General features: G+C 41.4%; 1 protein-coding gene across 1 annotated transcript in view; it reads right to left on the reverse strand.

Moving 5' to 3' along the window:
* Positions 1-3,864: 3,864 nt before the first annotated feature.
* Positions 3,865-13,041, reverse strand: part of SH3BGRL2 (SH3 domain binding glutamate rich protein like 2) — a 63,087-nt gene continuing 53,910 nt past the window's right edge. The window contains exons 3-4 of the mRNA XM_056109909.1: positions 12,594-12,674; positions 3,865-8,951 (exon numbers count right to left, since the gene is read on the reverse strand). Coding sequence (XP_055965884.1) covers positions 8,940-8,951; positions 12,594-12,674 — 93 coding nt within the window. The 3' untranslated portion in view covers positions 3,865-8,939. The remainder of the gene's footprint in view (positions 8,952-12,593; positions 12,675-13,041) is intronic.

Consider the following 13,041-nt stretch of genomic DNA (forward strand, 5'->3'; position numbering starts at 1 on the left):
ACAGACTATTTAAATGGTTCACCACTATAAATAGGGAGAGAGTTGAATGAAAGGAAACTTTGCCAAATTCCTGTTCAATTCACTACTGGTATAAATCTCAGATGCACTTTTGAATCTAACTTCGAGTTTTAGAGCCGAGGAGCTGTATTTCAACCTCGTGTATAGTATGTGACAGGAAACCAATCAACAGGGAGAAAAGTAAGAGATAATCTAACAGATGGGATATAATAAGCTAAATAAATTGACGGGATAACAATAAGCAAAACCAAATTAACATGAAAAATGTTTGTCTATATTTATCCTGGACAAAGCTCTTCCACCCACCCCCAAAAGCTCTATTCTACCCACACATGGCAGTTCATTAGTAACAAATGATACCCAAAACATCATGCAAAGCAATGAAGTACAGGACTGGTCTCTCCAGGCACACAGTTCTGATCTCAGGAAAGCACCATATAAAACAGGTAACCCCCACCTCTACCTTATTTTTCCACTAGATGAGTGCTGTTACCATCAATATTCTAATTAGAAAAAAAAACTATTCCCCCCAAACAAACCTTTTCTCCTAAAATCAAAGCAAAAAACCAAAATACTTATAATTCTTGCCAAAGATATTTTCCTTTAATATTCACATGGTTTTGATCTTGAGCAATGAGTAGGAAAAAACATTTAAAATTTTTGATTATCCAAATATACTTAAGAGCTCAAATGAAGCTTACAGATAGAGTTAACATTTTAGAAAAATCTAGGAATTAATCAATTAATATTCATCATTTTTCCACAAACTATAGATGGTACCCGTAGCTCAGAAATACTCTTTTCAAAAAGGTAAAATGCCACCATGACTTAGTTAACAGAGGTGGACCAAATGAACAGGGTACAATCCCTCTGTACGTTAAGGCAACTAGAGGCTGGGCATGCTGGCAGGGGCTTCCACAATGTGTAGATCCTGTCCATTTCAGGAGAAATGACACGGGAAAGGAAGACAAAGAGTAAATTGAGAAAAACACTTGTCTTGGCTGAAGCATTAAACAATTATCTTCTATGGCCTCTTAGTATCTGTATTGCAAACCCTGATGCCCAAGATAGGAAGGAGGAAAGTGCTTGCCACAGAGGCAGGGGTGGGATGGGGGTTAGGTGGGGGGGATGGTGGTGGCAGGTGGGATGCTGGGGACACTGGTGGTGGAAAATACACACTGGTAGAAGCAAGGGTGTTCAACCATTGCGTGACTGAAATTCAATCATGAAAGCTTTGTAACTATCTCACGGCGATTCAATTAAAAATATAAATTATCAAACACCCAACCCTCCACCGGTGCCCATTTTCCACCACCACGGGTCCCAGTATTCCTCCCACCCCCCATACCCCCATCCCACCCTGCCTCTGGCAGGGCATTCCCTTTTGTTCTCCCTTTTGGGTGTTGTGGTTTGCAATGGATCACTGTACAACTGAAACCCAAGCACAAAAATTTGTGAGTCTACAACTGTACCTCATGGTGTTTCACTAATAAAAAAAAATAAAAAAATAAAAGCTCACAGGATCAAGACAAAAAAAATATAAATTAAAAAATATCTTCTAGATGTTCCTTTTTCTACTTTGGGGTGTTCTAAGAATGAGGGATGAAAGAGTCTCCCCATCCCACCCCATGCCTCCACCAGAAAACCCAGCAGCCCTTGCCCACACCTGCCTCTTGCCAGCAGAGGAACAGTCCAGCTCCACAACTAGTTTCTGAAACAACCTGGTGCTACTGAATCTTCCCAGTTCGAAAGGTCTGGGCTGACAACTCTGGGCTCTTCTCAGAATGGAGGCCGGCATATCCCCCCTTCTGTCTAAAGGTATGGCAGCCAGAAGCCATACCTGACAGACACCTTCTGACATAAAAACAGCCCAGCTCCACAACTGACCCACATCAAGCTGCCAAGCCACCGAAATTGTTCTAATTCCATAGCCCGGGAACACTCCCCTATTTCTCAGTACTCAGCCCAGGAAGATCACAACAAATCTGTAGAAGACCGACAAATTCAATGAGCAAAAATGGTGCCTCTTTTGCAGACCACAACACCCAAAAGGAGAGAGAAAACAAAAGGGAATGCCCTGCCATAGAGGCAGGGTGAGATGGGGGTGGGAGGGATACTGGGATACATGGTGGTGGAGAATGGGCACTGGTGGAGGGATGGGTATTTGATCATTGTATAACCGAAACCCAAGCACAAAAATTTGTAAGTCTACAACTGCACCTCATGGTGTTTCACTAATAAAAATATTTTTTAAAAAATGGTAACACAAAAGGCTCAACCATCACCAACCAGCCCAGTAAGACCACCTTCAGTATCGTCCTTGTGAGAGAAAACAAGTATCACAAATTGTCTTTTATCGATCCAAATTTTGATTTGCCTTTGTGTTGTAACAAACAACACGAAGTAAATTTGTTTGTGATTGCAAGGGGGCATGTTAGGGTGGTGGGTGGTCAACTGGGGATATTGGAGGAGGAAAGGTCTCACTGCTGGTGGGATTGGTGTTGGAACATTTAATGCCTTAAACAACTGTATTATGAACAACTTGATAAACCAGTGTTATAACACAAATTTTTTAAAAAAATGATATCCACTTTTCTATCCTTCTGCCACAACTCAAAATCTTTTGAAGGCATTTCTCTAATTATAAATTCAAGTTATTAGGATGCTTTGTCCAAAAAAATATAATGCAAGCCACATATGTAATTCAACCCATTATGTTCAAAATGGAGCAAATATAAAAATGAAGTCTGTGGTGTTTCCTTTTCATATTAGGCCTCTAAAACCTACAGTGTATTTGATATGCAAAGCACATGATATATTTAACTATCAGTATCATAATACATAGAATTTTTGTGTGTGTGAGGGGTGGGGTGGGGAGGCCACACCTGGTAATGCCTGAGGATCAAACACAGGTATCCTAGATTCAATGCATTTGACCCAACCCACGGAGCTCTCTTGTCTCTGGCCCCACTGGGCCTGAAAGGCTTCAATGCTGTTAGCTGTTGGTAGCATACTAGACAGTACTCACAGAAACACTTTTATTATAGAACTTTTATTTCTCTAATATTATTGATGATGATTATTTGTAACAAAGCATTTCCATGAAAAGTCTAAACAATGATGGAGGGACGTAGATACTCTGGTGGAGAGTGCAGGGTTGGAAGACTGTATGCATGCAACCCTACCAGTAATAGTATGATAAATCACAGTGCTTAAAATGAAAACAAATGTTTCACTAATGTGAATTTTATTATAGAGAAAAAGTGATATATAATCTGAAAGACTTAGAATGCTGTTATATAGAAAAGTCTAAATCTTCATGTCATTCTTCTAAATTTTCAGTTAACAGTGCCAGGATCCTTTGGCTATGAAAAATGTTATTCAGGATTAGCAGTAGACTCAGAAGACACCGTAGTTTCTTTGTTCTTATACTTACCAATTGGATTAGACAGGTGAAACTTACTCCTGCCACAATACACTGGCTTAAGTTCATATGAGCTTAATCTACCTCATTCATTTTAAGGAAAATTTAATTATGAGTATAGGTTCAATACATCTCCTATGACTTATAGAAGTACTGATTTTAACATCGGTTTGAATTGCTGTAAATCTATATTATATATTGGCATACACATTACATATATAAATGATACATAAAGGTTTATTCGGGCCAAATTCTGCAGTCAAAATATCATGACATTAATTTCCTATCAAGAAACTGGGATTGGTGAACCTTAATGTAGCTTCAGAAAAGGCATCCTCTAGAACACAAGTTTCCACCACGAATTTTTCTCTTGGCTAATATGCTGAAAAGTGGAAAATCAGAACACAATACAAACATCTAATATGTGTGTTTCACTTTATTTTCTCCAAATAGAATGAAGTTTCACATGCTTTTCAGATTCCTGGAAGTAAGCATCAGAAGAATTTCTATTCTAAATATGGTTTCTCTTCATCTTAATAGTTGAATAAGCATTAATTGACAAAAGGTAAGTATAAAGAACTTTTAAAAATCATTAAAAAAATCCAATGCAATAGTAAAAAAAGGTAAAAGGCATGAAGGATCTCCAAGAAAAATGGAACTCCTATAATAAAACATGTTTAAGTTATTGGTAATCAAATATACACAAAATGAAATGACAATGAGATACCAATAAAACTGCTCAGCTTGGCAAATATTTATGTCTAACAATCTTATGTTGGTGAATAAAATACTAGAAATTATAATGCACTGGTATCAGCAGTGTTAGTGGGTGCCATTACTTTGGAAAATAACTTGGACTTAACTATTAAAGTTCATTATGTGATTTTTATTACACAACACAATGATTCTATTTAAATTGTACATATCCTCTTGTGTTTATGCACCAGTATTAATATATTGGTTATAGCAACATTTCCTGTTTCTATTTCAAGGAGAGATGTAACTTATTATCCAGCAACAGAAAAGGAAAAAAAAAGGATTTATTCATACAATCAAGTTATAGTTAACAGCAAAAAAATCAAATAGATTCTTACTTCAATCAACAACACACAACCACAACAAAGATACACACAAGTGACAGAAGAACATATTTGAAATTGGACAGAGTTTACATGGTAAAGGTCAGAAAGTTCTGAGCAGCCCAGGGCTTAGTAGAGGGACCCTGTCAAATACAGGAGAGTGAGTACACCAAGCCTCAAAGGAGCAAGCTAGTGGCAGATACCCAGGGATGTGACTACTGCTCTTCACATTTAAGAGTGCCTGTATGCATATACATATATATATACACACACATTTATATTCCATTAAATATATGCATATATGTTTCATTAAATATAGTTGTATATTCTATTAAATAATTTTCTAAAACTGGAACTGTGATAATGAAGAAAAACATGTCTGGTGTTTCAGGTGCTGAACCAAGGATGATCTCGAACAATCACTAGGAACTTAAATCACTACTCAGCTGTAAATCTTGCATCTCAGTCTCCCTTCCACTCGGGGGCGGGGGGACTATGGTCATTATGCCCAGGTACATTGCCCTAAAACATTTTATGTGACACTCTAGGACTCAACTCAAGCTGATTCTCAGGATGGTGGAACTCGCCCAGTCTGTATCTCTAGGGGAACTGAAAAAGGCCTGGAACAAACAGGTGATGTTTTCTTGGTTTGGTTTCACCATTTAGCAAGGTTCTGAAAACACAGAGCCATCTCCCCCCGTAGCCACCCCGCAGCCCCAACTGGTCTTGGTGTCTTGAGGTTTGGCGGTTACATCTAGCAATGCTGAGGGCTTGCTTGCTTCCTGTGATACTTGGGGAACCACGAAACCAAGGACTTCCACATGCCAAGCAAACATCTGAACTATCTCACCTGTTTTGCCTTGGGATCTTTTGTTTGTTTGTTTTCTGATCATACCCAGGGATGCTCAGGGGTTAGTCCTGGCAGTAACTGGGAGACCATTTGGGATACAGCGGATTGAACCCAGGTCAGGTGCCTTCAAGGCAAGTACCTTCTCCGCTGTGTTACTGCTCTAGCCCTCGCCTTGGGTTTTAATGTCGGAAGTAGCTGAGTGATGAGATTATACACTGATGCCTTCAGAGGCACTTTTCTTCTACTCTCAGAGTGATGCAGCCAAGGGGCCTTGCTAAGAGAGGTTGGGGCTACACTTCATTGCTTTCTGTATCCAACTGAAGAACAAATCCACCAGCTGTGGGTTCCACACAGTTATCCCTCTGAACCATGCATGGGGCAAGCGTGTACTGCCAGCACAGGCTATGCCACAGTTTGAGAAGATTCCTTGGCCATCTTCCAACATGCATCCACAAACCTAGAATGACGTGTGCATTCCCTGGAATGGGCAAATGGTCTGCATTTTTAGAATTCTTCTGCAGCTTTAATGTACAGAGCTCCTGGGTGGGAGCAGAGAGTCTGTATCTGTGGAAGGCTTCAACCAAACAGAACCCAAAGAGTAGGGAATAAACACTCCATTTTCAGAATGAGTTTTCTGGAATTTATTCCCCTTTTAAAGCTCAATATAAAATTTCAAACTTCAACAATGCTTTTAGAGAAAAATGTATACAAACTTAAATCAACGAACAATAATTATGCAGTTCAAAATGGACCTTAACATTTAAGAAAAGTCTCTAGAAAAAGCATAAATCCTACACCATAAAAAAACCAAACAAATAAGGAAACGAAATTAGATAAAACAGAAAGAGGCTTTGGTACCTTCAATAATAGAAGACAAAAAATAAGTTTAGTTCACTATTATAGAATAAAACATCTATGAAGGAGTATTTTATTCAATCTGTTAAAAAAATCCAAATAGAAATTAGTCTGAGAGAACAGAATCCTTCATTTTTCCCTTTAATTTAAAAAGAACCCCAGAGTTTGCAAAAATCATGTCGGTTCCCAGCAAAACTGTCCCTTGATCGCCATAACCAAGCAGGACAAGCACTCTGCATCATATCTAATTTTAAAATGACATGATTTTATTATTAGTAGCATACTTCCTTTGCCCTAACAAGCCTACCATTGGAAATACAAATCCAGCCTTAAAATATCCTTGATATTCACCTATGTCTGCAACACCATCCACTTCTTCCCTGGGCTTTTAAGTCTCTGGTTATCAAAACGTAAAGGCAGCTAGTTAAAGAAGGAAACTAGAAAACTTTCACAGGCTCGGAACTCAGCTGGTAAAAGGTGAGTGAGGACACAATGGCCTGGGCACGCACAAAATGTGTCTGCAGAGGCAGCCTCTCAGCACTCTGCAGAGCAAGGAGCTATAGGAAATGAGGTCACACCCCTCCAGTTCATTGCATAAGTCCAGTACCAGCCAGCAGGGCATCTCTCCTTTGTTTTTCTGATTTCAAAAAAAAAAGGGGGGGGGCATGGGGTAAATGATGTTTAACTGTGGTGGTAATTCAATAACACTATCTAGTTTGTTCAGAAGAATCAGTTTTTCACACCAACCAATCAAGTTACCAATCTAGGTAACTTGGTTTGTCTTACAAGAGTCTCCTGGATTTCGAACTCTAAACTTTAACTTATAAACTCACGTTTAGCCAGTTGGTGCAGGGTGCTGACTGGGAGCAAGAGCAGATGGAATATAAGTTGGAAAACCTTATCATTATCCTCCTGAAAACTTCTCTATTGAGAAGAAATTCCAATTCTTATCTAAAGACTCACACACTGCAATACAGAATCCAGTTTGAACTCTTTTTTATTTTCTGGATAGTCCCTGGGATTTAGCAAATGGAATTTGACCTGAATCTTATTATAATGCAACAATATGATTTCACAATAGTGTTTCCTTGGAGAAGAAATTGTGGTTACATGCCTATCTGTTCCAGCCAAGTAGAAATCTGTCTCATTCTTTTCTTCTGGCTGTAGTCTGGGGCTGCAAATCTCAGGCTGGGAGTTCATTTTTAGCATTCAACAAGTTTTCTAGAAGAGTTCACATTGAGCAATCTAGGAGATGAGAGAGGTGGGAGGTGGAAGAACGCATCTGAAGCTTTAATTCTTCCGTTGTTTCAACTTCTTACAAAGTTCCTGCACAGAATCTGAATGGCAAGACCAATACCGGGATGTTGAGGATATCAGAATATTTTAGGCAGCCCAACTGAGCACTGACTCTATCTATGACTGTTCCCAGGGTCAGCCACTAAAAATTCTGAAAAATGTTAAACAGGGATTGAGATGCATAACAGTAACGTATACCCTAATGAAATACACATGTTCAGCCTTCCTCGGCATTTACTCCAACAGAACTGAGATTTTGTATGCAAATACAATTCAGAGTTAATCTCCAACAGCTCCTCTCCCTTATATGCTGCTCTGAGAACTCACCGGTGCTCATATATGGAAAGAGAACATTTACAATATTTTGAAAATTAGGAGACTGTGAGTTGGCCAGAAAAAAATGAGCTAGCAAAGTTTAGAGGACCAATGAAAAGTCACACAGGAAACCAATCAAGTTGTACAGAACAATTAGTGTCTTTTAATAGGCCTCATCAAGAGTTCACAAAATATATCTTAAGATCTTCCTTTCTCAAAAAATATAATCCCTTCACAAAATAGAGTAAGCAGCTATACAGGAAGGGGGCTGCATTAAAAAATATATGTGCTTTTACACACAAATAAGTTGCTGGAGCTGAAAATGCTTTTTATAATATCAGTTAATTTCCCCATAAATTTACTACCTGATTCGTGCACTTCTTAAAATATATCTTTTGAGCAGTCGTACGCATTTAGGTGAGGCTTTCCCCTCGGAAGAGATAAAGAAGCATAAATTTTTCAAAACAGCAATTATTTTCATCTCTGTGATTCATTTCTGATCATACACTGTTCATGACAGTGATTCTGGAAACATCTGTAGGAGCTTGGGGAATTTGGCTAGGGAAGAATTTCCATTACCAAGAGGAGGCTAGAACTTCCAACTGTTTCCACAGGTGCTACTGCAAATCAGCGGAACAACATTGTCACTCTGCAGCACACACCTTCCTCTCTGTTATCTTTCCATTGCTTCAGTCTGTTACACCAACTCCAAGGCTGCAAGGAGAAACAGCCCAAAGAGAAACAGGCGGGAACAACAGCCGTGTCAAGGGCAACTCAGGGCAGATGTGCCATGGTCTCTGATGATGTTTCCCACTGATCTCTCTGCTAGTAAGGAAGAACACCTGCACCAGGTCCCAGAACCTCCAGGTGACAGAAGCACCTGCAGGCAAACCCAAAAATAAGGGGGAAAAAAAGAAAAACCCAGCCCAGTCCTGATTTGGTTTAAAGCGATCATGCGGTCCCCATCACACCCACTTTGTCCAAACACCCTTTTCTGATGCGTGTGGCTTTGGTCACAGTGATGGAACAGGAAGCAGGTGTGTGTGGTGTTTCAGGGGTGTTCCATCCAGAACGCCTCTCCTTCATTTTCCACTTTTCTTCTCTAAGGTTCCGCCTGTTCATTCGAAGACAAACAAAAAGCCAATCACCGCATTGCATGGCACTGACAAAACAATCATTGACAAAATAATAACTCGCCCTGGCAGTGAGATCTGAAATGTCACCAAGAGGGAGGCTGGAAAGCACAGTCCATCGCCCGCGTATGCTTGATAAGAGCAAATTCTGGGTTTTAGGATCAGAGCCCAGATTGAAGTCACACCCACCCAACCTGCCAGAGAGGAAAGTGGGCGGAAAGCCAGATGTTTCCAGTAATGACTAAGCCTCCTCTCAGATGTGCGGCGGCGCTCACAGCTGGGCAACCTGGCTTTGAAGTAGCAGCAACCCAGTCGACTCCTTTAAAGATTCTTCCCAGGACGAACACACCCGGAGTCGGCATGGCCTCCAACCTATCCTCCGCGACCCGCCTTCCTCCACCCTGTCTGCCTCTGAGCCCCGTCAGGCTCCACTGCAGATTTGGCTGTGGGACTTATAATTAGCCTTTTCTGGCCATCTCCTGTCTCTGCCTGCTGTGTAAGCCCAGAGACAGAGGTCAGTGATGCCTTTATACGGCCGGGAGCAGATTTCCAGCTCTGGCCACCATGCACAGATACTGTGGAGGAGGCAGGAGTGGAGAGCAGAAAGAGAGGCTTCCACCGTTTAGAACAATATACCTGGGCGCTGTCGTGCCCTTCACACTCTGTGGCTTGTGGGGGTGATTTACTTCCAAGGCAAGCCAAGGGCCTTAAGCCCTGTACGTATCCCCTAGCCCTTGACAAGAATGACGAGGAAGGGGGAGAAATCCCGATTTCCTCGTAAATATATTTATAAATCTCCAACTAAATTTTTTTTTGGGGGGGGGGCTTTTATGGGGGGGCCACACCCAGTGATGCTCGCGGGTTGCTCCTGGCTCTGGAGTTACTCAGGAATTACTCCTGAGTAATGCGATGTCGAGGATTGAACCCAGGCTGCTGCTAGACGATCGCTCTGGCCCCCAACTCACTTCGAAGCAGATGAAGTATGAGTTGTTAACCTGTGAGGCCTTGCCTGCTTTCTGAGAGGAGAGGCACAGATACCGCATCCCAGAAATACACTCCGGTTCCAGGACTTCTCCCACTCCTGGCACCTGACAACCGGGAGTGGGGGAGGGGGTGAGTGAGTGAGGAGGCCCAGAATAGCTTACTGAAAATCAAGTAATAGTGTCAATTCCCAAACTACAGCCCAACAAGTCACTGAAGAATAATTTAGAGGGGCTAGAGAGAGAGTTCCATGGGTAGGGGGCCTGCCTTGCACTTGGTCAACCCGGGTTCAATCCCAGCATCCCATATGGTCCCCAGAGCCTGCCAAGAGTGATCCCTGAGCATAGAGCCAAGAGTAAGCTCTGAGCACTGCTGGGTGTGGCCGCCAAACAAAAAATAAATCAAACATTAAAAAAAAATAATGAAAAGAGGGAAGGAGGCCTGAGAGAAGAGACACAGTGGGATTTAGTTAGCTGAGGTCTGCTAAGTGAGGATCTGCCCCTGACCCTGACAGAGATGGGCGCAGAGAGCCAGGGAGGGCGGGAGCTCATGACAGAGCAGAACTATGGGGAGCACTGAGAGCAGAGCCCAGAGCTGCAGAAGAGAGGGAGCAGAGAGAGGGAGAGAGAGAGAGGCCCTGAGGAGCTCCTGACACAGAGTGCAGGAGAGGGAGATCGTAGCAAGCTCCAACCAAGGGGATCTGCCCTGTCCTCCACCAGGGGTTTCCTTCCATCCCTTCACCCCCTTCTCTGCTTCCACGCTGGGAAGGCCACAAGCGGTGGGGGGGGGGGGGGAGGGAGCAGCGCCCACCAACCCACAAGTCCAGCAAGTGGCACAGAATTATCAGGGCGGGGTGGTATGAACGCCAAGTTGCCAGGCAATAGATTTCCTAAGCAATTTGAAGATGATACCCTTCTTCCTCTTTCAGAGCGTGAAGAAAGTCAGCCCGGAGAGCCTCTCAGAAACTTGCCATTTCTGAGGAAAATGAGAGCAACGAGGGCAGGTACCCAGAACTTCTTTCAGGTTTTTGCACTGACAGTGACAGCTACCGAACTGATGATGTATTCTTACCGTATTCTTGCCCCTCCAGTCTTTAGAGATAAATCTGCATGACTTAATATCTTTAGATAAAACATTTTTATCAGGATGATGTAATTTCCTCACAAACATTCCAATATTTTAGTTAGACAAACAGCTCTCGAACCTCTAAACACTGTATGTGTGAGTTTGCCACAAGCCCGTGAACCCACGCACCGCCATCTGTGGACTTAGTGACGTGAAAACAAAGCAAGGCTTCCCAGCACCCCGAGCTGCAGGTGCTGGTGTATAATTTATGCTGCTGTAAGTCTCCATCTTCCTCCCACAGGTGTTCCAGAAATGGTACAAATGCTGGGCAGCCTCAAAAGACCTATTACTTATAGACATCAAAGTTCCCTGCAATGTACTTTCGTTTCAATTCGGTGTTAAAAATAGGTACTTTCTTTAGAAATCAGTCTGAATTTGAAATACAGTCAAAACCTCAATTACTATGAACTATATACAGACTGCAAGGAATACAACAAAAATGCTAGTTGTCTCTGGCTAATAAGTGATTTTTTATTTTCTACCTTATACTTTGTGTATTTTTTTTTTCATTTTCAACAGGAACCTAGCCAACTTTCATAATCAGAACAGAAACAATATTTTTTAAACAGGGAACATAGCAATCAAAATGATCTTGAATTATAATTGCTTCTCAATTGATTAAGAACTACTAAAGGGTGGAGGCTGATGGCTCACAGAGTTGGAACACATACGTTGGATGCATGAACTCCGGGTTTCATCTGGAACCACACAGTTATGAGTACCATAGAGGACACCCTCGACCCAAAAACCTCACAGAGAGAGAGGATAGTCCTAAACACCTCTGGGTGTGACCCCTAAGCCAAACCCAAACCCAAAACTGCTATTTCTTTTTTTTTGCTTTTTGGGTCGCACTCGGCAATGCACAGGGGTTACTCCTGGCTTTGCACTCAGGAATTGCTCCTGGCAGTGCTTGGGGGACCAGATGTGATGCTGGGTATCAAACCAGGGTCAGCGGCATGCAAGGCAAACACTCTACCCGCTGTGATATCACTCCAGCCGCCTGCTATTTCTTATTTTGAAAGGAAATCCTTATGTTTCAAAATGCTGCAATAATACACTTCACTTCTAGGTAGAATTATTAGAGAAGTCTGAGTCTTTCGTGTTCTCTAAAAGCTGACATACTGCATTTTTTCAAGTTTGACTGACCTTTCATTTCTGCACAACCCCCTCCCATAAAGGATCATACACATGTGAAAGATATTAGAAACGTGGCTTTGATTCGACTATTAAAAATGTATTAGAAACTTTGCACTTCAAAGGAAAATTATCAACTACTTTTGCTACTTTAAATCCTTGACAAATGGCATCTATAAATAAACAGAATTATAAATGAAAAATTCTAATGTACAGCAATCATGGGAACACAGAAAGAAAAGTTTTGATTCATTGTGTTTTTACATCGGACACTCTTATTAATTATACATCTGAGGAACCGAAAGCTAAAATTTTACATTCTTCCCACATTTTGAGCCTCAGTACCTAAGATGAATTCCATACAAAAGTAAAGATTTACATACCTTTGATGGCAACCGTGATTTCAGGCCTAAGAATGAATAGACTGTGTTGCTTTCCTTTGATTCAAAAAAACTGTCATAATCCTAGAACAAAAGGGAAAAAGAAAATAAATAAAAGCAAATAATTATCCTTTTTCACTTGCTTTTAAAAAATTTCTTATAGAATCATAAAACCTGTATCCCTGCTCTCTCCAGGCCAAGAGTTAACACTGGACTACTGGAATTAATTAACCTGAGACTAAAAATAGTTTTAAGTATGATAATAAGTTTAGTGTCTGTAATCTAAAACCTGTAATAACGGGGCATGGCGCTGCCAGCAGGTCAATCTGCACCTGTGAGGCGAGTGCATCAGCAGCCTGATGGTGCCTTCAGACTTCCAGATACACCAAAGTTGCTGCTGTGCCTTTGGCCTTTATCAACTACTTTTGCTACTTTAAATCTTTGACAAATG

The sequence above is a fragment of the Sorex fumeus genome, unplaced genomic scaffold (assembly GCF_029834395.1).
Source record: "Sorex fumeus unplaced genomic scaffold, SorFum_2.1 ptg000008l, whole genome shotgun sequence".
Lineage (NCBI taxonomy): Eukaryota > Metazoa > Chordata > Mammalia > Eulipotyphla > Soricidae > Sorex > Sorex fumeus.